Source organism: Budorcas taxicolor, chromosome X, assembly GCF_023091745.1.
Source record: "Budorcas taxicolor isolate Tak-1 chromosome X, Takin1.1, whole genome shotgun sequence".
NCBI classification, from domain to species: Eukaryota; Metazoa; Chordata; class Mammalia; order Artiodactyla; family Bovidae; genus Budorcas; species Budorcas taxicolor.
This window is the reverse complement of record NC_068935.1, coordinates 24,389,599-24,415,383: the sequence shown is the minus strand read 5'-3', so window position 1 is coordinate 24,415,383 and position 25,785 is coordinate 24,389,599. Positions and strand designations below refer to the sequence as shown.

Below are 25,785 nucleotides of genomic sequence, written 5' to 3'. Positions count from 1 at the left end.
TTATTTCAACCTCTTCTGTAATAGGTAGATCACTACCGAGTCACTGGATATCATTCAGGTTAGGCTAGAGATAATCAGATTTAGGAGTATTTTAAACCCTAAAACACTGTAAGTCTGGGTTTCCTGTTAACCACAGACACTTTTTACTTATGCTGCTGCTGCTAAGTCTCTTCAGTCGTGTCCGACTCTGTGCGACCCCATAGACGGCAGCCCACCAGGCTCCACCATCCCTGGGATTCTCCAGGCAAGAACACTGGGGTGGGTTGCCATTTCTTTCTCCAATGCATGAAAGTGAAAAGTGAAAGTGAAGTCGCTTAGTCGTGTCTGACTCTTCACGACCCCATGGACTGCAGCCTACCAGGCTCCTCCACCCATGGGATTTTCCAGGCAAGAGTACTGGAGTGGGTTGCCTTTGCCTTCTCCACTTACTTTATGCACAAGGTGCTAAAAAACATCTGCATTGAAATTTCTATTGAATCCAGTTATATGATGAGATACTGACTTTATGAATAGTCAATACAGACACACAAGACTGTCATCCTGGTGTCTGAAATTTTCGTCATTCAAGTTCCTCCTATATGCTTGTCATTATCTCCAAAGATCCCTTTTCAGAAAGGACACAATTACAAGTTACCTGCAAGAAGAATAATTCAAGCTTGTAGAAACCTCTAATATTATCAAGTTTAAGGCAAGTAAGGCAAGTTTAAGGCAATTAAGGCCAAGTTAATATATTATTTTCCTTCATAGGAAAGTGATCAGAAAGTAGGAAAGATTCAGAAAGATGGGACTAGCTATAATTCTAGAACACTTAGGAGAGTGAGTTATAAAGAGAAAAAAAGACTTGGCATATTACAAAAACAGACTGAAGTTTTGATAACTCAAGAAAAAGTTATAACCAAAAAATGGTAGTTTCTTGAGGGCAAGATTGAAACTGGCTTGCTTACAAAAGTGCTTCTCAAATTTAATGTGTAATACAAGTTACTTGAGGATCTTCTTAAAATGTCTATTCTGATTCAGAAGGTCTGGGCTGGGGTTAAGATTCAGCATTTCTAAATAGATCTCAGGTATTAATGTTACTGCTGGTCTCAGGATATTGAATTAGGTATTCATTTTAGATAAATATTTTCCATCATAACGAAGGGCAAGTTCCAACAAAGGCCTTTTACAATCCATTACTAGGATGTCCTAGTCACTGGGAATGCTTATTGGCAGGTGTATCACATCACTGAAGTGCTGTACTACAAGAAATGGGAGCAAAAGCATGCATGTTTGGCTCTACTCACTTATTGTTTAATGTGACTACACCAACTGTGCTTCTAGGAGTTGACATACTGGCCACATAATTCCACTGACGTCCCTCAGGGTCCCATCTTTCTACAGTATTTAGATAACTCCATCCATCATGGCCACCAACAGCATACATTGGTCCTTCAAGTGTGGCTACACCTAAAGGAAAAAATAGCATGAGAGCTCACCTAGGTAGGGCATATATAGTAGATATTTCATTTTATAAGGAAGTGACTACTTAAAAACTTGATTTTTATCTATTAATGGTTTTGTAAATAGCCATTTAATGAATAATTTGCCAATCTTGATTTGAAACTAAAACTAGATATCGTCTTTTAACCCTAGGAAATATCATGGAAGGGTATCATGGTTATAATGCTAAAGGCATAGAAAGTAGATGAACACACCATTTCTTGCAATTAACAGAAAAGGGAAGATGATTTTTCTCTGTCACAGTTTCAATCTCATTTTTCAAATATAAAAGATAGATGAAATATGATACTGAATCTTAGATAAAAACTAGAACTGTTGGCTAAGTCGGATAGATCTTTCTAATCCCTTATTTTTATTAAAGGGATAAAAATGATTCCCATAGGACATCTCAGTAGACAGGGGTTTTTGAAGTTTAGTTAGAAATTTGTTCTATTCAGTTCAGTCGCTCAGTCGTGTCCAACTCTTTACAACCCCATGGACTGCAGCAAGCCAGGCCTCCCTGTCCATCACCAACTCCGGAGTTTACTCAAACTCATGTCCATTGAGTCGGTGATGACATCCAACTATCTCATCCTCTGTCATCCCCTTCTCCACCCATCTTTAAATCTTTCCCAGAATCAGGGTCTTTTCAGATGTCAGTGGTTCAAATCAGGTGGCCAAGTATTGGAAGTTTCAGCTTCAGCATCAGTCCTTCAAATGAATATTCAGGATTGATTTCCTTTAGGATGGACTGGTTGGATCTCCATGCTGTCCAAGAGACTCTCCGGAGTCTTCTTCAATACCACAGTTCAAAAGGATCATTTCTTCCATGCTCAGCTTTAATTATAGTCCAACTCTCATATCATACATGACTACTGGAAAAACCATAGCTTTGACTAGACAGACATTTGTTGGCAAAGTAATGTCTCTGGTTTTTAATACGCTGTCTAGGTTGGTCATAACTTGTCTTCCAAGAGCAAGCATCTTTCCATTTCATGGCTGCAGTCACCATCTGTGGCGATTTTGGAGGTCTCCAAAATAAAGTCTGTCACTGTTTCCACTGTTTCCCCATCTATTTGCCATGAAGTCATGGGACCAGATGCCATGATCTTAGTTTTTTGAATACTGAGTTTTAAGCCAACTGTTTCATTCTCCTCTTTCACTTTGATCAAGAGGCTCTTTAGTTCTTCTTCACTTTCTGCCATAAGGATGGTGTCAGCTGCATATCTGACATTATTGATATTTCTCCTGTAAATCTTGATTCCAGCTTGTGCTTCATACAGTTCAGCATTTCTCATGATGTACTCTGCATATAAGTTCAATAAGCAGGATGACAATATACAACTTTGTCATACCCCTTTCCCAATTTGGAATCAGTTTGTTGTTCCATATCCAGTTCTAACTGTTGCTTCTTAACCTGCAAGTAGATTTCTCAGGAGGCAGGTCAGATGGTCTGCTATTCCTATCTCTTGAGGAATTTTCCACAGATTATTGTGATCCACACAAAGGCTCTGGCATAATCAATAAAGTGGAAGTAGACGTTTTTCTGGAACTCTTTTGCTTTTTCTATGATCCAATAGATGTTGGCAACTTGATCTCTGATTCCTCTGCCTTTTCTAAATTCAGCTTGAACATCTGGAAGTTCATGGTTCACGTATTGTTGAAGCCTGGCTTGGAGAATTTTGAGCATTACTTTATTAGAGTGTGAGATGAGTGCAATTATGAGGTAGTTTGAGCATTCTTTGTTATTTCCTTTCTTTGGGATTGTAATGAAAACCAACTTTTCCAGTCCTGTGGCCACTGCTGGGTTTTCCAAATTTGCTGGCATATTGAGCGCAGCCATTTCACAGCACTGTCTTTTAGGACTTGAAATAACTCAACTTGAATTCCATCACCTCCCCTAGCTTTGTTCGTAGCGATGCTGCCTAAGGCTCCCTTGACTTCACATTCCAGAATGTCTGGCTCTAGGAGAGTGATCACACCATCATGATTATCTGGGTCATAAAGATCTTTTTTGTGTAGTTCTTCTGTGTATTCTTGGCACCTCTTCTTAATATCTTCTGCCCTTGTTAAGTCCATACCATTTTTGTCCTTTATTGAGTCCATCTTTGCATGAAACATCCACTTGGTATCTCTCATTTTCCTGAAGAGATCTCTTGTCTTTCCCATTATATTGTTTTCCTCTATTCCTTTGCATTGATTACTGAGGGAGGCTTTCTTATCTCTCCTTGCTCTTCTTTGCTACTCTGCATCCAAATAGGTATATCTTTCCTTTTCTCCTTTGCCTTTCCCATCTCTTCTTTTCATAGCTATTTGTAAGGCTTCCTCAGACAACCATGTTGCCTTTTTGTATTTCTCTTTCTTGGGGATTGTCTTTAATCCGGCCTCCTGTACAATGTCATGAACCTCCGTCTTTTGTTCTTCAGGCATTCTATCAGATGTAATACCTTGAATATATTTGTCTCTTCCACTGTATAATCATAAGGGATTTGATTTAGGTCATGCCTGAATGGTCTAGTGGTTTTCCCTACTTTCTTCAATTTAAGTCTGAATTTGGCAATAACAAGTTCATGATCTGAACCAGAGTATACCCCCAGTTTTGTTTTTGCTGACTGTATAGTGCTTCTCCATGTTTGGCTGCAAGAATATAATCAATCTGATTTTTTCTATTGGATTCTATTAATAACTCCTTTCTGTTTCTCATCTGCTCTGGGAATTCACGTTACTGGTTCCTCCTACCACCTTCTTCACCATCTCAGCTTTCCATCTACACTACCTCTCCTATCTCTTTAGCAATAGCAATTAAGAGTTTTAAAATTTGCTTCGAAAATAAAATAAAATAAAATAAAATTTGCTTCGGTGTCTCTGTAAGATATGTTTTCTAAAAAATCACATATACAGAACTGAGCTGAATAATTACATAGTCTATCATTTGATATAATTTATCAGTTATATTGGGGCAAACAATACCCATCTTGGATATGTCACACTTTAGCTGTGTAAAATTTGGTTCTTTAAAAGCAATGCAATAATTCTTTTCTTAAAAAACAAACTCTGTAGTATTGAAACATACGGAGTTTAGCACTAAGAAAAGTGGACCTTGACAAGCCATTAGGAGAATCAAAGTTTTTCACTGTTCAAGAAGTCTCTGTTCCTTCTTAAGCTTCTTGGGAACCTCTGACTTAAGTATAAATTAAGGCTGCTCTCAACAAAAGTGGTTTTTCTAAATAGCCCTGCCTTCAAACTGCATCCGAAGGCTTTTGCCTAAATACAGATTTGATTCTTATGGGAAGGGACACTGGTAACTAGAAACACATTGTCTCTCTGTTAGCAAGTGTTCTTTTCTCTAAACTGACCTTAGAAGAAAACTTGTAGTTGCATGCTCCTCAGCAATGTATTCTTTCTAGAAGGTTTTATCCTTCCTGAAGTGGGACCCCTTTAAAATACCAGTGGAATGGAGGTACAGTTACAACAAGTATGACACCGGAAACAAGGAAAAAACTTTCACACGCTTTTACCATTTATTTAAGCTTTTCAGAATTTTCAGACGTTTTGAATATGAGTATGACTAAATTTCAATGATATGCACTTATTTAAGCTCTAGTAAATGTACAGTCTTTAGAAACTATAGAACATTAAGCTCTTACCTAAACCATGCCTGTGTGTTGACATGGGAGGCATCACTGTCCAGATTTTGCCAACTGGATTAAAACATTCCACAGTATTCAAAGTTTTTAAACCATCTCTTCCTCCCACAACATAGAGTTTGTTATCAATAACAGCAACTCCAAACTGAAGCCTACGCCCATTCATGGTGCCAATGTGTAGCCAGCTGTTGTTCCGCAGGTCATATTTTTCAATTGTACTGGTACCTGTTAAAGGGATAGTAAACAATGCTAAAAACTACTTGTGCAAAATGTTTTCATCATTCATATTATATTTATGTATCTATATTTATAATATAGATTCAGTGATTGCTGTTCAAATTAAAATAAGTAGTCCAGATAATTCTCCAACCTGTAAGACAAGGCAAGGATAATATTTCACCACTTCTGAATCCAAATGGAAAAGCGAGAATAAAATAGTTTATTTAATATATATGGTTTATATGTTTATAATGACTTCTTTGGCTATAATATGCTACTGTTAGTACTAACACAGGTTCCAGACACCATATTTTACAACAAAAACTGCTTTGGAATGTATTACTGTTTACACATTCATTATGGTTTTACTTAACTATGAACATTTATGCCCTTTTATTTTACTCAATTTGGTCTGTATGTGTGTGTTTATTTAAAACACAAATGACTAAAAGAACAGAAAAGAAAATTCCTTTTAAATGGGCCTTAAGTGTTAATTCACATGATTCACATAATAACATTTTTGTCCTTTATTGTGCCCATCTTTGCATGAAATGTTCCCTTGGTATCTCTAATTTTCTTGAAGAGATCTTCTTGAAACCTAGGCTGCACTGATTACTAAAATTATGAAGGTATTAATGATGAAGTAAGTAGGAAATTATACCAAGCTACATTAATCAACTATATATAGAAGACTTACATTAAAATGATGTAGAAGTCTGCTTAAAGCCAAGTTATTTTTTCCAAACACTAAATAAAATATAAAAGATGAATTTACTCTATATCTCTTATCTGCATCTATGAACATATATGACTGATAGTTTTGTACCTTTAATTTTGAAATGTTTTTAGCCCATTTTCCTACTAATCAAAATGTAGATCATCTAGCTGGCTTATTATGGCAACTCTGTATTTGATTGAAAAAGAGTTTTCCTTTTTTTAACTAATCTTTTTCTTTGGGACTCACTTCACAGTTTTTTCTGTGTTTATCAACTTTCTGCTCTAAAATGTTGCAAATATTGCTTCTTACTTCATTTCAAAGTTCCTATTCAGCTCTTACTTATGATCTATTCAAGGGTGAACAAAATCAACTAAACTTTGTGGTATTGTTTAGAACAATAGTTCCTGTAGTTGTGAATATATCTAATTTAATTGTTTCCTCCATCTATTTTCAAATGAACTTAAAAATCACTATGTTAGCTTTTATTTGTTCCCTGCTATACTGTCTCTCAGAATTCATTATTTTAGTAAGTGAAAATTTACTGAATACCTGGCATGCACAAAAGCCTGAAGTTTAGCATTCAACCATTTAAAATTTTTGACTGTGTGATCATACTTACAACTTTTTGATGACTCTTTTAATATACACGGTAGGGGTTATAGTTAATTCTAGCCACTTGTGTGGTATCTATATTTAGCAACTAATTCCAAGTTAATTGTATGAGTCAAAAGGAAATTAAAGACTGAGGAAGTACTATATTTCCTAAATATCAAACGGTGAAAGTTCAACAGATATCTTAAAAAGATAAATAAAACTACACATTGTAAGAAAAGGCATGCATATAGAAAAATTTTTAAGAATGTAAATTGGTATGTTTTTAAATGCAATACTGATTTACATAGATAAATGCTATCACCTTAATATTTTTGCTTTATGTAGGTTTTTTTTTTCCTTTTCTTTTCTTTCCTTTTTTGCTCCTATGTGCTCACTCTGGTTTTTCAATTCTAAGACCCTCAAAGAGAGGGGTCAATTTTGTTGTTGCTGCTCTTTCATCTAAAATAGTGGCAAGATAGCAACAAAGAACATAAAATTTGAGTAATAATTCCCTGTCCAGTAGTTCTATGATGCTTGCCCTTGGCATGGCTATCTAACCTTAACAGCCTTAGTTTCCTCATCTCCAAAATTAAGGTAATAAAAATCTATCTTGTAGCATTACCGTGAGGATTAGAAATGATGTCTGCAAAATGCCAATCAAGGATCAAGTATTCACAAATAATCATATTTACTATTATTGTAGTTTTCTGTAACTTCCCATAAAGCTTTTTATATTTTCATATACTAGGTATTTCAAGAGTCTCAAAATGATGGCTTTACTTTTTTCCATATCAAACTGTGGTAGCAGAGTCAAGGGATTATAGGCTCACATTTCATTCATTTTTGTAAGCTATGAAGGAGTTGAAGATACATATTATTACCATCTTGTGTAATATACTCATTTGTGTAATGTTAATGTGAAAGACAAGAACCTGAAAAAATAACAAAAATAGCAAATAAACACAAAAATCAAACAAATAAACATAAATTTTCGCATTTCTCACTCTGCTATTTGGACATTTTAAAAATCAAATATTATAGATAGCCATTTTTGCATTTTATACTTAGTACCCTTTTGATTTAATATCAAACAAGACACCTTTTAAATTCTGTGCCTGTTCTTTCTATTCAACAAAATGCAGTAACATATCAAGTTGCTAGACTTGAAATCTATTATAACATTTTACTGTATTTGTTATTTTCTGAAGAACACTAGTTCTGTGAAGTTACTCTACATCTTTAGAAAATAATTGTAGTTGCAAACTCCTGTTATACAGATTTATTATTAATTGAGATATCTCCTATATGGTCTTCCCATTTCCAATTACACATGCCAAAAGAAAAAATAGTTTTCCAGAAGCATAGAACTTTGATTTTAGTATCATTCTCTATAAGGTGTCAAAACATTTCCATGTATGATTTGGCAAATTTTAAGTGAGTTGCCTTTAGTTCCTACACAGCCAATTCTTAATTACAAAATCCTTGCCTCATTGTTTTGGCAACATGGTTCTATAGGTAGAAATCAATGTAAAGAGACAGAACTGTGGGAAAAAATGTTTTAAGAAGTATTCAAGGTAGACATGATGGCTTCAGAAATTTTTCCCTATTCTTATTGAAAATAATTCTTTTGTAAAATCATTATTTTTATTCCAGAATTGAATTGTTGATCTTGTTATCAACACTTTAAGCTTATTTGTAAATGGTCTTTGGTCATCTATCAGGAAATTGACAGCAAGAAATTAGAAGTCATTCTCTTATTTCTGTCAAAAAACAAATTTGGAGGACCTCATCCCTTCCACTTATGATAAATCTGTAAGTTCTCCCTGAAAAGATCTTAGGTTGCAAAGCAAATACTCAAATTTAAAAAAAAAAAATGCTGCCATAAGACTCACAAAATACCTCAAATTGCCAACACAACCTTGTGGAAAAAAAAAAAAAAAGCAAACCTGGATGTATCACTGTCCCAGACTTCAGACTATACCACAAAGCTAAAGTGAGCAAAACAGCATGGAACTAGCACCAAAACACATACAAAGATCAATGTTACAGAATAGAAAGTACAGAAACAAGCCCCCACATACAAGTCAATTAATCTATGACAAAGGAGGCAAGCATATACAATGGAGAAAAGATAGTCTTCAACAAGTGGTGCTGAGAAAACTAAACAGTTACATGCAAAATAATGAGATAAGAATATTCCTTCATACCATATACAAAAATAAAATCAAAATGGTTTAAAGACCTAAATGTAAGATCTGATACCATAAAACTCCTAGGAAAAAAAAGCAGAACACTACTTGACATAAATCACAGCAATATTTTTTGGTTCCATCTCCTAAGGCAAAATAAATAAAAGCAAAAAATAAACAAGGGGTGTCTAATTACGCTTAATTAGAAAAATAATTAGGAAAAAATTAATTAGGAAAATATCAAAAAAAATGAAAAAGCATCCTATGGAATGGAAGAAAATGTTTGTAAATGATGTGAAATACAAGTGGTCAATATCCAAAATATGTAAATAGCTCATACAGTTCAATATAAAAAAATTAAAAATGGGTAGAAGAACTGAATAGGAATTTTTCTAAAGAAGACAGATAGCTAAATGGCAAATGAAAAGATGCTTAGCATTGCTAATTATTAAAGAAAGGCAATCAAAAACACAATGAGATATCACTTCACACCTATCAGTTGACTATCATCAAAAAGTTTCCAAATAACAAATGATGGAGAGGATGTGGATAAAAGGGAACTCTTGTACGCTATTGTTGGGAATATAAATCGGTATAACCACTATGGAAAATGGTATGAAGGTTCCTCAAAAACTAAAAATATAACTATCATATGATCCAGAAACCCACTATTGGGGTGTATATATCAAAAACCTAAAACACTAAATCAAAATTATATATGCATACAATGTTCACAGACCCATACACAATACTCAAGACATGGAAGCAACCCAAGTGTCATCAACAAACAAATGGATGAAAAAGATGCTATCAGTTCAGTCCAGTCACTCAGTTGTGTCTGGCTTTTTGCGACCCCATGAATTGCAGGACGCCAGGCCTCCCTGTCCATCACCAACTCCCGGAGTTCACTCAGACTCACGTCCATCGAGTCAGTGATGCCATCCAGCCATCTCATCCTCTGTCGTCCCCTTCTCCTCCTGCCCACAATCCCTCCCAGCATCAGAGTCTTTTCCAATGAGTCAATTCTTCACATGAGGTGGCCAAAGTACTGGAGTTTCAGCTTTAGCATCATCCCTTCGAAAGAACACCCAGGACTGATCTCCTTTAGAATGGACTGGTTGGATCTCCTTGCAGTCCAAGGGACTCTCAAGAGTCTTCTCCAACACCACAGTTCAAAAGCATCAATTTTTCAGCACTCAGCTTTCTTCACAGTCCAATTCTCACATCTGTACATGACTACTGGAAAAACCATAGCCTTGACTAGACGGACCTTTGTTGGCAAAGTAATGTCTCTGCTTTTCAATATGCTATCTAGGTTGGTCATAACTTTTCTTCCAAGGAGTAAGCGTCTTTTAATTTCATGGCTGCAGTCACCATATGCAGTGATTTTGGAGCCCCCCAAAATAAAGTCTGACACTGTTTCCGCTATTTCCCCATCTATTTCCCATGAAGTGATGGGACCAGATGCCATGATCTTCATTTTCTGAATGTTGAGCTTTAGGCCAACTTTTTCACTCTCCTCTTTCACTTTCATCAAGAGGATTTTTAGTTCCTCTTCACTTTCTGCCATAAGGGTGGCGTTATCTGCATATCTGAGGTTATTGATATTTCTCCCGGAAATCTTGATTCTAGCTTGTGCTTTTTCCAGCCCAGCATTTCTCATGATGTACTCTGCATAGAAGTTAAATAAGCATGGTGACAATATACAGCCTTGACGTACTCCTTTTCCTATTTGGAACCAGTCTGTGGCTCCATATCCACTTCTAACTGTTGCTTCCTGACCTGCATATAGGTTTCTCAAGAGGCAGGTCAGGTGGTCTCGTATTCCCATCTCTTTCAGAATTTTCCACAGTTTATTGTGATCCACACAGTCAAAGGCTTTGGCATAGTCAATAAAGCAGAAATAGATGTTTTTCTGGAACTCTCTTGCTTTTTCCATGATCCAACGGATGTTGGCAATTTGATCTCTGGTTCCTCTGCCTTTTCTAAAACCAGCTTGAACATCAGGGAGTTCACGGTTCACGTATTGCTGAAACCTGGCTTGGAGAATTTTGAGCATTACTTTACTGGCGTGTGAGATGAGTGTAATTGTGCGGTAGTTTGAGCATTCTTTGGCATAATATTTCATTGTATGTGTCACACACACACACACAGTGAAATATTATTCTGACAAAAAAGAGGGAAATTCTGCCACTTACAGTAACATTGATGGCCCTAGACAATATTTTGAAGTAAGTCAGACAAATATAAATCTCTACATGATATCACTTATATGTGAAATCCCCCTAAAAATCAACACAAATGAATGTATATTGAATACAGAAAGAGATACACACATATATTATAGAAAACAAAACTGTGGTTACTAAAAATGAGAGGGAAGGAGGGAAGGACAAATTAGGGGTATGGGATTAACAGATACAACCTACTGTTAATAAAATGGACAAGTAGCAAGGATACATTTTATAGCACAGGGGATCACAGCCATTATCTTGTAATAACTTAGAGTATCATCTAAAAAAATACTGAATCACCATGCTGTATATCTGAAACTAATATAGTATTATAAGTCTATACTTCAATATAAAGAAATTAATTTTATCATAGAAAAATAAATTTCTGTCATAAGAGAAAAAGTACCTATTAACAGTTAAGGAAACTCTAATGAAAGGCTTATATCCCATAAGGCAATAGTAAAAAAAAAAAGGTATCAGAAAATTTATATTACTTTATTTATAAAAATTAGCTTTAGATGCACACATTTCAATATGGCTTTAATACCACCCTCACAATTTAGAGGGTGTTAAGAGTAATTAATTTGCTTCTGTTACCTTTCATAGCATCCATGCCTCCTACAGCATAAAGTGCTCCCACAGTTGATTTTCTAGGCCTTGTCCTAGGACTTTGCATCATGGGTCTTCTCTCAGGTAAGAGATGATACTTCATAGCTTCCATCAGGAGTTTCTGACATTCAAGATCACCAGTAAACATGGAGCTGTTTTCAAGATCTGCCAGTAACTGAAAAGTAATTGATGCATGGTATATGAAGTAAAGAGCAGATCATTAGAAGTAACATTTTCATTTATATAATTTTGCAGGAAACTCAAGCTAATTCTAATGTATGTGTTATTATTTAATATTTTAAGTTACTTAAGTAACATATTTTATGACTAAAAGCCTCATGGTAGCAACTAATTTATTAATGAAAATTTATTTGACATACCATTCCTCATTTGAATATGTATTTTGCATACAATCTCCAGGAGTAAAAGTGAAAAAGCACTCATAAAATGTGTTACTGAAAGTGAAGTAAATGGCTGTGTCTGCACAAAGCAAGCATCTCCTGTCCTACTGCATGTAGCTAGAGAAACAATCAAATTTGTGGTTGATTTAAGGGAAGTAGAGCAAACATGACCAATTAAAGTAATATTACCATGGGGGCTGCATCTTTATCATCAAATCAAAGCACAAAGCAGGTGTTTTTTATCTATATATGTACATGTATACACAGGTGAAGTACACGTATTAGTATTTAGGTGATTCATTGTCAGTAGTATATGACATCAATCTTTTCTAACCAATGTTGCCTGACAGATAATATGACCCCAATTGAATGAAATAAAATCTAGGTAAAGTATTCTTCCTGAGACTAGTTGAGGAGAAGTTACGAGCCTTTTTAGAATTTTTCCAAGGGTCATTTAGATTGATTCTTAGAAGTTTGGAGTCCACATCATCTATCATAGGACATTGTCAGGAACAGCAATCAGGTTGTTGGAAAGGAGGTACTAATCTTACCCCATAAAACTTCCCTGAAGTTTCCTGTGCTGCACTGGTTAACCTAAGCTCTGTTCTCACCCCACTTGTTATCTCTGATGGATCACTGTTTTGACTTGGCTGGTGAGATTCCAGGTACCTCCTTTATGAAGTATAAAATTAAGGGCTTCTGAACCTGTATACAAGTGCACCTCAAATTTTTAAGAGTCATCTGAAAAGCTTGCTAAAATACAGATTCCTTGGCTTCAGCTGCATAAATTGTTTCAGTAGGTTTGTGGTGGGGGCCTGAGAAGCTGAGTTTCAAACAAGCTTCCAGTCTTAAGAGTAAATATATACTGGGAGTTCCAAAGATGGCAGAGAATAAAGACTCTGAACTCATCTCTTCTCCTGGGCACATGAAAATTACAACTATTTCCAGGATAACTATTGATTTAAAAAAAGACCAGAACCTACCAGAAAAGATCATTTACAACTAAAGATGTAAAGATGGAACCACAAGTTAGGTAGGAGAGATAGAATCTTGGTACAGTCAAGACCCAGAATCCTAGGGTGGGTGACCCACAAACAGGAGAATAATTACAACCCCTCAAAAGAGTGAGGATTCTAAGCCCCACACTGGGCTCCCTAGTCCAGGTGTCCTGTACCAGGAAGACTCCAGACTATTTAGCTTTGAAGGTCAGCAAGGTTTATATTCAGGAGACTCAGAGGGCTGTGGGAAATAGTTACTCTGTACTTAAAGGGAACACACAAAATTTCACATGGTTTGGGATCCAGGGAAAAAACAGGAACTTGAAAGGAGACAGGGTAAGAGCTACCAGCTGATTTTAGAGTTACCAGGAAAGGCAATAGATAGCTCACCTTAGAATCAGACATGGGCAGCAACCATTGTGAGAGTTCATTCTACCATGTGGACACTGGTCCTAGCAAGGGCCATTTTGGAAACTTCCCTTTAGCTTGATAGCAGCCAGACTTGCCCCTATCCAATAGACTACAGGCACTAATCCTGGGATGCCTCAGGTGAAACAACTAACTGAGAAGAGACATAAGCCTACTCACCCGAAGATGTGGTGTATACACACAGACACTGGAATACTACTCAGCCATTAAAAAAATTCCCATTTGCAATAACACGGATGGTCCTGGAGTGTGTTATGCTCAGTTTATATATATATAAAATCTGCCATACACTTGAAACTAACATAGCATTGTTATGTATTTCAATAAAAGTTGATTACTGACTATAATGATGCTCTAGTGCATCTGAAACTCTTTAATATGGTTTCAATCATAGCAGTTAATTGCTCATGTTAGTTAGTAGGTTTTATTCAGAATCTAACTCCTTCCTAGAGTCTCCTCTGGGATGTTACTGTAATAATTACTATCACCTTTCCTAGAAGGTGGTAGGAAAAGAAAAAGAGTTAGCTTTAGTCATTTCCCCTGCTTGTTACAAGTGCTGTTTGGTGAGAGAAAACTGAAACTAATGAGTATGCTAAAGTTTGGAGATTATTTATAGGTCTTTTATTAAACTTTCTTCCCCCTCTCTCTTATCATTATTAATATTGCTAACTGAAAGCTGTATTTTTCCTTCTGTGAAACAAATCCTGTACTAGAAATTCTCCATATAAAACAGATAAATGAAGTCGCTGAGTCATGTCTGACTCTTTGCGACCCCATGGACTGTATGTAGCCTACCAGGCTCCTCTGTCCATGGGATTTTCCAGGCAATAGTACTGGAGTGGGTTGCCATTTCCTTCTCCAGCGGATCTTCCCGACCCAGGGATCGAACCCGGGTCTCCCACATTGTAGACAGACGCTTTACCGTCTGATCCACCAGGGAAGTAAGGAATAGATTAATGTCCAGTTGTCATTTAGAATTATAATTTCCATTACCTGAGTAAGTTTCCATACCTGTGGTGGAAGTAACGGCAATCTGATGTAAGAAAGCAGCATTGCTAGGTCTTGTTGCCTAGCCTGCACATCATGCCCCACCCACAGCATTAGAGCATGGAAAATGGTTTCTTCATCAGGCACATTAATGTCATCACTGCACAAAAGTTTTGAAATCTCATTAGCTGGAAGGAGGAGGAATTCTTGGTTCTGTATTACTTCAATGAAGTGTTCCTAGAAAAAAGAGATCTACTGAAATTTTGTGCTTTAACTTCTTAACAAAATAAGTTTATCAAAGCATTTTACTTTGTTAAACTTCAGAAAAAGTCAGAGAGATAGATATATGCATTTATAAAAAATAGATGCTATTGCCGCCCATGAGAGGGGGGCCGGATGTGTCCTCTGAAGCTGAGGAATCAAAGAAGGCCTGGGAGAGGCTGTACATTTGAGGGGGCAACATACTGAATTATTTCACGATGAAAAAAAGAGGTCAGTTAAAAACTCCTTCCTCTTGTGAAAAAACACGATCTATTAATCAAGGCAAAGGTATATTTTATAATGAATAAAGATCTACAAGTTAAGGTTTATCTGAAAGTGACTCTTATGGAGTTGTTTGTTGAGCGATAGATAGTGGGGCTATCTTTCAATTTGTATATATTTTACCTTAATTCTCCCTTCTGTCATTTGTGCTGTATTTCTGTCAAGTATCAAATCTCAGGCAGTTATGTTTCAACTTTTAAAATCAAAACATTATTATGTTTTTTCTATTTATAATATTATATATATTTATTTGACAACACAATTACCATTTCGAATATTTTTCATAGTGACAATTTTAAGTTTAAATTCAGTAAAATATACTTTTGAAATTGATATAAAGGAATATTCTTATCTCATTATTTTGCATTTAGCTGTTTAGTTGGTAACTTATATTGCCTAGTACACTGATATTTTGGAAGCAGCTTAAGACAGCCTCTTTATAACTGGGGGATCTGGATAAACCAGATCACTCTTTCATCTCCATTCTGAGTTTAGTCATTGTGGGAGGTGAGACTTCTGCCAATGAACCACTCATCCCCTTGAGTTTATTCATTGTGAAACTCAGTTAACCTAATAACAAAATTCTTCATAAACCAATCATCAAGCTTGATAGTCCCATCAGGAGGCTCTAAGACCATAAATTCCAAGTTGACTTGCCTTTTTTGACAAAGAGCCTCCTTGTGACTAAGGCAAGCACCAGGGGGAGAACTATTGAATTTACTATAGCAGATGTTCCTTGTTGAAAACCCTTTCACCTATAGCAAAGTGGTGAAGTTAGTACTAAAACTAATAATTCATTACACTTGTACAGCATTTCACACTTTAAAATTTTCTTTTATAAACATTAAGTCACACCAATGCCATCTTGTGGAAAGTGTAATTAAACAGGCTGTGAATTGGTTTGATCTCCTGCACAGTAAATGGCTAAGCGTGGACTCACATCTATGCCTTCAGGTCTACTTCATTTTATTTGATACTGCAACTGACTTTCATAAATGACATAATTTTTATGAAAGGGTTAAGAAAAAGATAAAACACTCCAAAACTTATGGCTACCTATTATTGATAGTGTATGTAAACTTTGAAGCTGTATAACTGTTATGCATGATCCCATATCTCATTCTCCTATTTACTGTCCGATGAAAGAAAATAAAAATAGAGAGAAAGAGGAAAAAAAGCAGAAGATTAGCCTAGTATGTAAAACCTTAATGGCTAATTAAATTATATACATATGGCACTGAAATATCCAGTACTATAAAACAGATACTTAGTCAAGCTTAAAGATTAATTTTAAATTGATTTATTTTACTCCTAATTTCAAGGTAAATGCTTTCTTCTAATCACCTTCCCAAGTGTCTTTTGTGTGTGTGCCCTTGATTTGGTATTCATCTTTTAAAATCCACAATTATGTTGTGTTAAATAATATTAAATGAATATAGCCTATTTCCTGAATGTTTCATCAATGCAGACTACTATTTATATGACTGTGATAGTCAATTTTATGTGTCGACTTGACTCAGCCCTGGAGTCTTCTGGCCAAACATTATTCTAGGTGTGTCTGTGAAGATATTTCTGGATGAGGCCCACTCACATTAGATAAGACAATCTGTTTATTCAGTCTATGGCTCAAATGACTAAATTCTTAGAGATCAACATTATTCTTAGACATTAAAGTTATTTGCATTTTATACTATCAATACAGTATTATTAAAGCATTATTAAAGCATGATCTTGGCATATTTTACCAAATTTATAATAGATACTAAAATAACTAAAGAGAGCTTAAAGGAGACAACATTGTTGCATTTTTATGTACATCCTGCTTTAGCATTCAGTTTCAGTCACATAATAGGAAAAGGAAGACAAGTCCATTTTGAGCAACAAAAATAATTCAAGCTGTTTATCAGAATGTGTTTTGTCAGCAAGAGTAAGATACCAGACAGGAAACTGTTAATACATAGTTCAAGAATTTAAGTAATTTAACAGGAAGTTTTCATGTTTGGCTTTTGTAGTAGGATTAACCTTTGAACTGCTGTTCTATAATTTATATGGCATCTCTATTTAGGACATATGAATATAAATAGCATAATTAAATAACATGTTAAAATGTCAATCCATTATAATATGGTATCATTTCAGGAACACGTTTAAAACTTCAAATATTGAAAAATGACCAAGGGTGGGAAGAACAGAGGCGAAGTTTTACAAGAACTTTTTTAGAGAATCTAAATATTGCAAGTTTGAAAATTTTGAGGTCTATATAAAACTCTAGAAATACTTTTTAATTATATATATCTCAATTATGGGATTGTAATATTAATTTTATTGTTGCTTTTAGTTGTGATTCTTTATTGTTCACTTTTATGTACTTGTCTTTTATTTTTGAATCTTAAATAAATGTAGCTATTTTCTTAGCTTGAAATTTTATCTTTTAATTTGATTTAGCATGAATGGTAAGGATTTATCTAATATCCTCTGTCTACTTGTCTCCCTACAGATAATCTATATTTCATGTCACTGTCACTTGACTGAATAAAGGTAGTCTTATCCAATGCAACTTTTATAGAATTAACACTAAACATGTTGATTTAGTTTATTGTAACTACTAGTAGAATTGAGAGGGACTTTAAGTTAATTAAGGAATTGAACTGTGAATTGTTTTAAACCAAAATACATATTTTAATTGGAAAATAAAAAGTCCATTCAATAGAATGGTCTGACTTACTAATTTTGACAGTTCTTAAGCTCCTCCAGTTAACACTGAGCCCTTAATATTTCCTTTTTATATATTGAATGATATCTAAATTTCATTAGAAACAATAATTTGTACAACTTTATGAAATTCTAATAATATAAAAACATCAGGGAAATTATTAATCTTATTACTGTGGATTCTACTTGAAATATATACTTGTCCAGTTTAATTACTGCTAATATTTTCACTTCTCAAAGTTCTGAGGTTTAATTAAATCTTTTTAGCTTAAAAAATGTGAAATTTGTTTGTATACAGATCAACCAGACCAATATTTTTAGCTAATATTTACTATGTGCAAGTAATTTGAAAATTATATAAATCTATAATGCTTTTTAATGTTATCCCAACATTATAATCTTTACCTTGGAATGGTTCTAAACACACATATCAGTAAACATTTCATTAGGTTAGATATTCTGTTGCTGCTAAGTTGCTGCTAAGTCGCTTCAGTCGTGTTCGACTCTGTGCAACCCCATAGACGACAGCCCACCAGGCTCCCCCGTCCTTGGGATTCTCCAGGCAAGAACACTGGAGTGGGTTGCCATTTCCCTCTCCAATGCATGAAAGTGAAAAGTGAAAGTGAAGTCGTTCAGTCGTCCCCGACTCTTAGCGACCCCATGGACTGCAGCCTACCAGGCTCCTCCGTCCATGGGATTTTCCAGGCAAGAGTACTGGAGTGGGGTGCCATTGCCTTCTCCGTAGATATTTTGTTAATATATTATAAATACAACAAGAATCAATTGATTTTACCATTGTGTATCTATGCGCCACATTTAGGAGCTTTGTACAGCCTTGGGCATCTCCAAATGATCGAATCCCTAAGCAGTTTGAAGGGTGGAGTTGCTTTATAAGAAAATTGGAGCAGACTTCAATGACTTGAGTCAGCTGCAGGAGACAAGCTGCAGCCAGCAAACTTTCAATAGTATCTTCTTTCAATTGCAGGACACCTAGATTGTTTGAAAAGTTAAAAAATGATTATATATTCCATAAAAAAGACACAAATATGCTAGAGAGCTAAAATGTTCAATTTATCTCATTAATAGGGCTATTTTTTTCTAGCGTACAGTGACTATTTAGGGAATGCCATTTCAGGTGAATATATGCAAGTGAGTCTGTACAAACACTAACAAGATGGCTGAAAGGAGCAAGATTATGAAAAACAACTGGAGCAAAAGACCTGTGAGTACCATCATTGCAAAGAACAGCAATTTCTTGTTTATATACCATCTTAGACCTGTATATAAATCTAATATCAAATATTGTCTACACTAGGACTCAAGAAACTTTATGATATATTACATAAGGATCATGGGGCTTCCCTGGTGGCTCAGATGGTAAAGCATCTACTTGCAATGTGGGAGACCTGGGTTCAATCTCTGGGTTGGGAAGATCCCCTGGAGAAGGACATGGCAACCCATTCAAGTACACTTGCCTGGAGAATCCCACGGATGGAGGAGCCTGGCGGACTACAGTTCACGGGATGGCAAAGAGTCGGACACGACTGAGATACTTAACTTTCACTATCACATAAGGATCGTGATGGGCTATACAGGTAACTGTCATTTGTGTGGGAAAATGTCTTGGTATATAAGAACATTAAGCTTATATGTCAATTTTTTTTTTGCATCTGCATTTATTAGCCGATTAGGGTGACTTTGCTCAAATATTATGCCTGGAATTAATCACTAGCACTTCTTTAAAAGAAAGAAAATGCTGCCAAGTGTCCTCAGATAAAGAACTGCTTATACGATTATTTTCTTAGGTATAAAAACAGATTCAGCTAAAATATCCATAAAGATTTTTAAAAATCAAGATCAGAGCAATTTAAGCTGTTTAATGTTTATTGATGCATCATTATTTTTAAGCAAGAATTACTGATGAATCATTGTAAATGTTATACTATTTTGATGTTATATTTCTATATTTTTGTTTTAGCCACACTTAGAGAAGTTGTAAAGAATATTTCATATGGGTTATAAGAAGGCAATGGCACCCCACTCCAGTACTCTTGCCTGGAAAATCCCATGGACGGAGGAGCCTGGTAGGCTGCAGTCCATGGGGTCACTGAGAGTTGGACACGACTCAGTGACTTCACTTTCACTTTTCACTTTCATGCATTGGAAAAGGAAATGGCAACCCACTCCAGTGTTCTTGCCTGGAGAATCCCAGGGATGGGGGAGCCTGGTGGGCTGCCGTCTATGGGGTCGCACAGAGTCGGACACGACTGAAGCGACTTGGCAGCATATAAACTATGAATTATTATTTTATAATTTTGCTTTCTAAAATACCATAATATAGATTCTATCTAATTGCATAAGTATAAAATAGAATATTACAGTATTTGGTTCAGGCTTTAAAATATGTTGTAAAGGGATCCAGTCCGTTAGCAGACTTTCATGTATTGTTTCCTATCTGGATTTTGAAACGAGAGCCCTGCCTCTATCTCATAAAACTCAGAAGTACAAACTATTCTCCAAATCAGGTATAAAGTTTCACCTGTCATAGACATTGAAACTTGGCCTGGTTATGAAGAATGATATTCATTTCTCAATGAGTGAAACCATAAAACCCATAGAAGAAAACAGCATAAAAGCTCCTTGGTCTTGACAATAATTTCCTGGGTAAGAGACCATAAGCACAGGGGAAAAAGCTAAAACAAACAAGTGACACTACATCAAACTAGAGAACTTCTCCCCAGCAAAGTATACAAAAATAAATTGAGAAGAAACTTGCAGAATGAGCGAAAATATCTGCAACTCAATAGCACAAAAGCAAATAATACAATTAAAAATGGACAAAGAATCTGGATAGACATTTTTTTTCCCCAAAGAAGACATACAAATAACAAACAGATACATTAAAAGATGTTTAACATCACTAATCATCAGGGAAATGCAAATCAAAACCACAATGAGATATCACCTCACACCTGTTAGAATGGCTGTTATCAAAATGAGAGGAGACAGTTAATGTTGGTGAGGCTTTGGAGAAAAGAGAACCCATGTACATTGTTGGTGAAAATATAAATTGGGTCAACTATTATGGTAAACAGTAAGAAGGCTCTTTAAAAAAAATTAAAGATTAGAACTACCATCAGTTCAGTTTAGTTCAGTCGCTTAGTCATGTCCATCTCTGTGACCACATGGACTGCAGCACGCCAGGCCTCCCTCTCCATCACCAACTCCTGGAGCTTACTCAAACTCATGTTCATTGAGTTGGTGATGCCATCCAACCATCTCATCCTCTGTCATCTCCTTCTGCTCTCACCTTCAATCTTTCCCAGCATCAGGGTCTTTTCAAATGAGTCAGTTCTTCGCATCAGGTGGCCAAAGAACTACCATGGGGTCCAGTAATTCCACTCCAAAGGAAAGGAAAACTGGATCTTAAAGGGGTAGCTGCTCTCCCATGTTTTGTTGTTTTTCTTTAGTCACTAAATCGTTAGTGACTCTTTGCAACCCCATGAACTGCTATGTTTGTTTGGCATTATCATGAAATATGGAAATAACTTAAATGTCCATTGACAGATTAGTGAATTAATACAATGTGATACACATACTCAAGAATAATATTCAACCATGAGAAAGATGGAAATTCTGCCATTTGTGACAACATGGATAAAACTGGAGAGCATTATGCTAACTGAAATAAGATAAAGAAAGAAAAATACTATATGGTATCACTTGTATATGAAATAGAGGCATGAAGGGAAGATGGGGAAAAGTAGATTGATGGGTACAAACTTTCAGTTATAACAAGTTCTAGGATATGAAGTACAGCATGGTGATTATAGTTAATAGTATTGTACTGGGTACTGCAGGCTTCCCAGGTGTTGCTAGTGGTAAAGAATCCATCAGACAATGCAGGAGACATAGAATATGAAGGTTTGATCCCTGGATCATGAAGATCCCCTGGAAGGGGGCACACAGCCCACTCCAGTATTCTTGCCTGGAGAATCCCAGGGACAAGAGGAGCCTGGCCGGCTGCAGTCCCTAGGGTTGCAAAGAGTTAGACACAACTGAAGCAACATAGCATTGGCTACTCATACTTGAAAGTTGCTAAAAGTGTATATTAAGTGGTCTCACCAACAAATCAACAGAAAAAGGGTTAACTATATGAGATGTGTGAATTACCTTGATCTTGATAATCATTCCACTATATGTGTATGTATGTATATGTGTTAGGTCCATATCATTTCTGTCCTTAATTAAGCCCATCATTCTTGAAGAGATCTCTAGTCTATTTCAAGAAAGATGGACTCAATAAAGGACAGAAATGGTATGGACCTAACAGAAGAAGAAGATATTTAGAGGAGGTGGCAAGAATACACAGAAGAACTGTACAAAAAAGATCTTCATGACCAAGATAATCATGATGGTCTGATCACTCACCTAGAGGCAGACATCCTGGAATGTGAAGTCAAGTGGGCCTTAGGAAGTATCATTATGAACAAAGCTGGTGGAGGTGATGGAATTCCAGTTGAGCTATTTCAAATCCTGAAAGATGATGCTGTGAAAGTGCTGCACTCAATATGCCAGCAAATTTGGAAAACTCACCAGTGGCCACAGGACTGGAAAAGGTCAGTTTTCATTCCAGTCCCAAAGAAAGGCAATGTCAAGGAATGCTCAAACTACTGCACAATTACACTCATCTCACAGGCTAACACAGTAATCCTCAAAATTCTCCAAGCCAGGCTTCAGTAATACATGAACTGAGAACTTCCAGATGTTCAAGCTGGTTTGAGAAAAGGCAGAAGAACCAGAGATCAAATTGCCAACATCTGCTGGATCATTGAAAAAGCAAGATAGTTCCAGAAAAGCATCTATATCTACTTTATTGACTATGCCAAAGCCTTTGACTGTATGGATCACAATAAACTGTGGAGGATTCTGAAAGAGAAGGGAATACCAGACACCCTGACCTGCCTCTTGAGAAACTTGTGTGCAGGTCAGGAAGCAACAGAACTGGACATGGACCAACAGACTGGTTCCAAATAGGAAAAGGAGTATGTCAAGGCTGTATATTGTCACTCTGCTTATTTAACTTCTATGCAGAGTACATCATGAGAAACGCTGGACTGGAAGAAACACAAGCTGGAATCAAGATTGCCGGGAGAAATATCAATAACCTCAGATATGCAGATGACACCACCCTTATGGCAGAAAGTGAAGAAAACCTAAAGAGCCTGTTGATGAAAGTGAAAGAGAAGAGTGAAAAAGTTGGCTTAAAACTCAACATTCAGAAACTAAGATCATGGCATCTGGTCCCATCACTTCATGGCAAATAGATGGGGAAACAGTGGAAACAGTGTCAGACTTTATTTTCTTGGGCTCCAAAATCACTGCAGATGGTGATTGCAGCCAAGAAATTAAAAGACCCTTACTCCTTGGATGGAAAGTTATGACCAAGCTAGACAGCATATTAAAAAGCAGAGACATTACGTTGTCAACAAAGGTCCGTCTAGTCAAGGCTATGGTTTCTCCAGTGGTCATGTATGGATGTGAGAGTTGGACTATAAAGAAAGGTGAGCACTGAAGAATTGATGCTTTTGAACTGTGGTGTTGGAGAAGAATCTTGAGGGTCCCTTGGACGGCAAGGAGATCCAACCATTCCATCCTGGGGGAGATCAGTCCTGGGTGTTCATTGAAAGGACTGATGTTGAAGCTGAAACTCCAATATTTTGGCCACCAGATCTGACTCATTTGAAAAGACCCTGATGCTGGGAAAGATTGAGGGCAGGAGGAGAAGGGGATGACAGAGGATGAGATGGTTGGATGGCATCACCGACTCAGTGGACATCGGTTTGGGTGGACTCTGGGAATTCATGATGGACAGGTATGCCTGGAGTGCTGTGATTCATGGAGTCACAAAGAGTCAGACACGTCTGAGTGACTGAACTGAACTGAATTGATGTATATGTACGTGCGTGTATTTGTTGCTCTGTCGTGTTCGACTCTGCAACCCCATGCACTATAGCTTTTCAGGGTTCTCTGTCGATGGGATTCTCCAGGAAAGAATACTGGAGTGCGTAGCCATTCCCTTCTCCAGGGATCTTCCTAACCCAGGGATTGAACCTGGGACTCCCACTTTGCAGGTGGATTCTTTACTGTCTGAGCCACCAGGGAAGCCCTATGTATATATAATCATCAAGTTGTATACTTTAAATATATATGATTATATTTGTCAATCATTCCTCAATAAATTTGGAATGAATGAATGAATAAATGTTTCTTGGCCCCCAAACTGTTCCTGTTACTTTTGTTTTATGGTTTGAGTAAATATGACATTATTATTTCAAAAAAATGAAGCTAAATCTATAGAGGTAGAATATTCTTTTTCCACTCTTAGTTTTACAAATGAGAATGTATTCACAACATGAGACACAGAGAGAGAAAGACAGACATGCTCTTGTAACTTTGTGTTAATATAGCTATATTTTCTCATGGCCCCAAATTTTATAGCATATTATTTACCTCTTCCTCTTTTATACTATTGAATTTAAATACTGACTCTGTCACTTACTACCTTAGGAAATTTACTTAACTGGTCTATCCTTCAGTTTTCTCACTAACTAATAATAGACTCACAGGCTAATAATAATGTGAGTTATATGATGTAGAGATATTGTGAGGATTGAATGAGTTAATACATACCAAGCACTTACCTGTGTAAGCATACTGCACCAAGGAATTAAGTGCATTAGGATCGATTCCTTCCATCTTTACCTCTTTTTGTTTGGCTTCAAGCACATCATTAGTAAACATTGCAGCAAAATAATCAGACACTGCACTAAGAACCAACCTAGAAATAGGAATGTTTCATAGGAATTTAAAACAGTCCATAATCTCACTGAAAACCATGAAATACAGTCAGTAAATGTGTAATACTGGTAAGTATGCTTTCTGCGTACATATTTCATATGTCAGTAAAGTATAGTGAAATTAGAAAAGTAAATTAAGTTTATTTTCTTTAGACAATTTGTGCTGCTTTTCTTCATTAATTTCTCTAATGTTTAGCTCTTCTAAATATCACAGGGTGACATGGATCATATGGGCTAGTGTATTTTTAATATAATGACATAATCTATTTTCTTAAAAGCTCCAATTTGTAATCAGTGGACTGATTCTTTCTCATTCATACGTGCTATACTCAGTACTTACCGATGGGCTGGAATCTGGAGATGTCCAGCAATGAGTAACACATCACACAACTGTTTCTCTTTCAAGTAGTTCTCCATTTTTTGAAGAGTTTGCTGTGCATGGTTTACAGCATGGAACTGCTCCTCAAATCTGCTAACACTCATGTCTTCAGCATGCTGTGTAGCCAATCTGAAAGGGGGATAAGTGTGAGAATATGGTTTGTTTCTCCTAGTGAGTGTACAAATATCCAGTGGACATTTAGGCACATCACTTCTAAAAGAAATAAATTGAATTAAAGTAAACAATATTTGCCCACCAATCCTAAATATTTTACTATTATTGCTCCCTAACCTCCATTAAAGTGAAGTGTCATGGTTAGTATTTATATCTGGAATGTAACCATGGATCTAATTATGTATAGTACAGCTGCAGACGTCATGCTAATTTTATATGCACAAACATAAATTTCAAAATACAAACCACTTTTTAAAAATTTTATTGACATCACAGTTAAATCATTAGGCATGATATGGTAGAATTGTAGGTATAATTTAAAATAGTTTTTTCAAATTTGTTATGTTCTGGAGCTTCTCCATGAAGTATTCATTGCACATCAGAAATATTTCCTAGAGAATCTCAAGCCTGAGAGTTCCACGATATTGTTTACAGTTGTTTCCCATCAAGAAAATAAACATATTTCCACCTTTTATATTGTTTCTGTTTTACTGAGATATAACTGACATATTACATTGAGTAAGTTTTAGATGTGCAGTGTGATGATGATATTCATATATATTGTGAAATGATTACCATGATAAGGTTGCGTGCATGCTCAGTCACTAAGTCA

At 36.0% G+C, this 25,785-nt stretch overlaps 1 protein-coding gene across 1 annotated transcript in view; it reads right to left on the bottom strand.

The window, feature by feature from the left end:
* The window catches only part of KLHL4 (kelch like family member 4), a 137,273-nt gene that overhangs the window by 27,527 nt on the left and 83,961 nt on the right, over positions 1 to 25,785 (bottom strand). The window contains exons 2-8 of the mRNA XM_052663474.1: positions 24,960 to 25,127; positions 24,464 to 24,600; positions 18,553 to 18,749; positions 14,529 to 14,741; positions 11,678 to 11,864; positions 5,127 to 5,351; positions 1,284 to 1,446 (exon numbers count right to left, since the gene is read on the bottom strand). Coding sequence (XP_052519434.1) covers positions 1,284 to 1,446; positions 5,127 to 5,351; positions 11,678 to 11,864; positions 14,529 to 14,741; positions 18,553 to 18,749; positions 24,464 to 24,600; positions 24,960 to 25,127 — 1,290 coding nt within the window. The remainder of the gene's footprint in view (positions 1 to 1,283; positions 1,447 to 5,126; positions 5,352 to 11,677; positions 11,865 to 14,528; positions 14,742 to 18,552; positions 18,750 to 24,463; positions 24,601 to 24,959; positions 25,128 to 25,785) is intronic.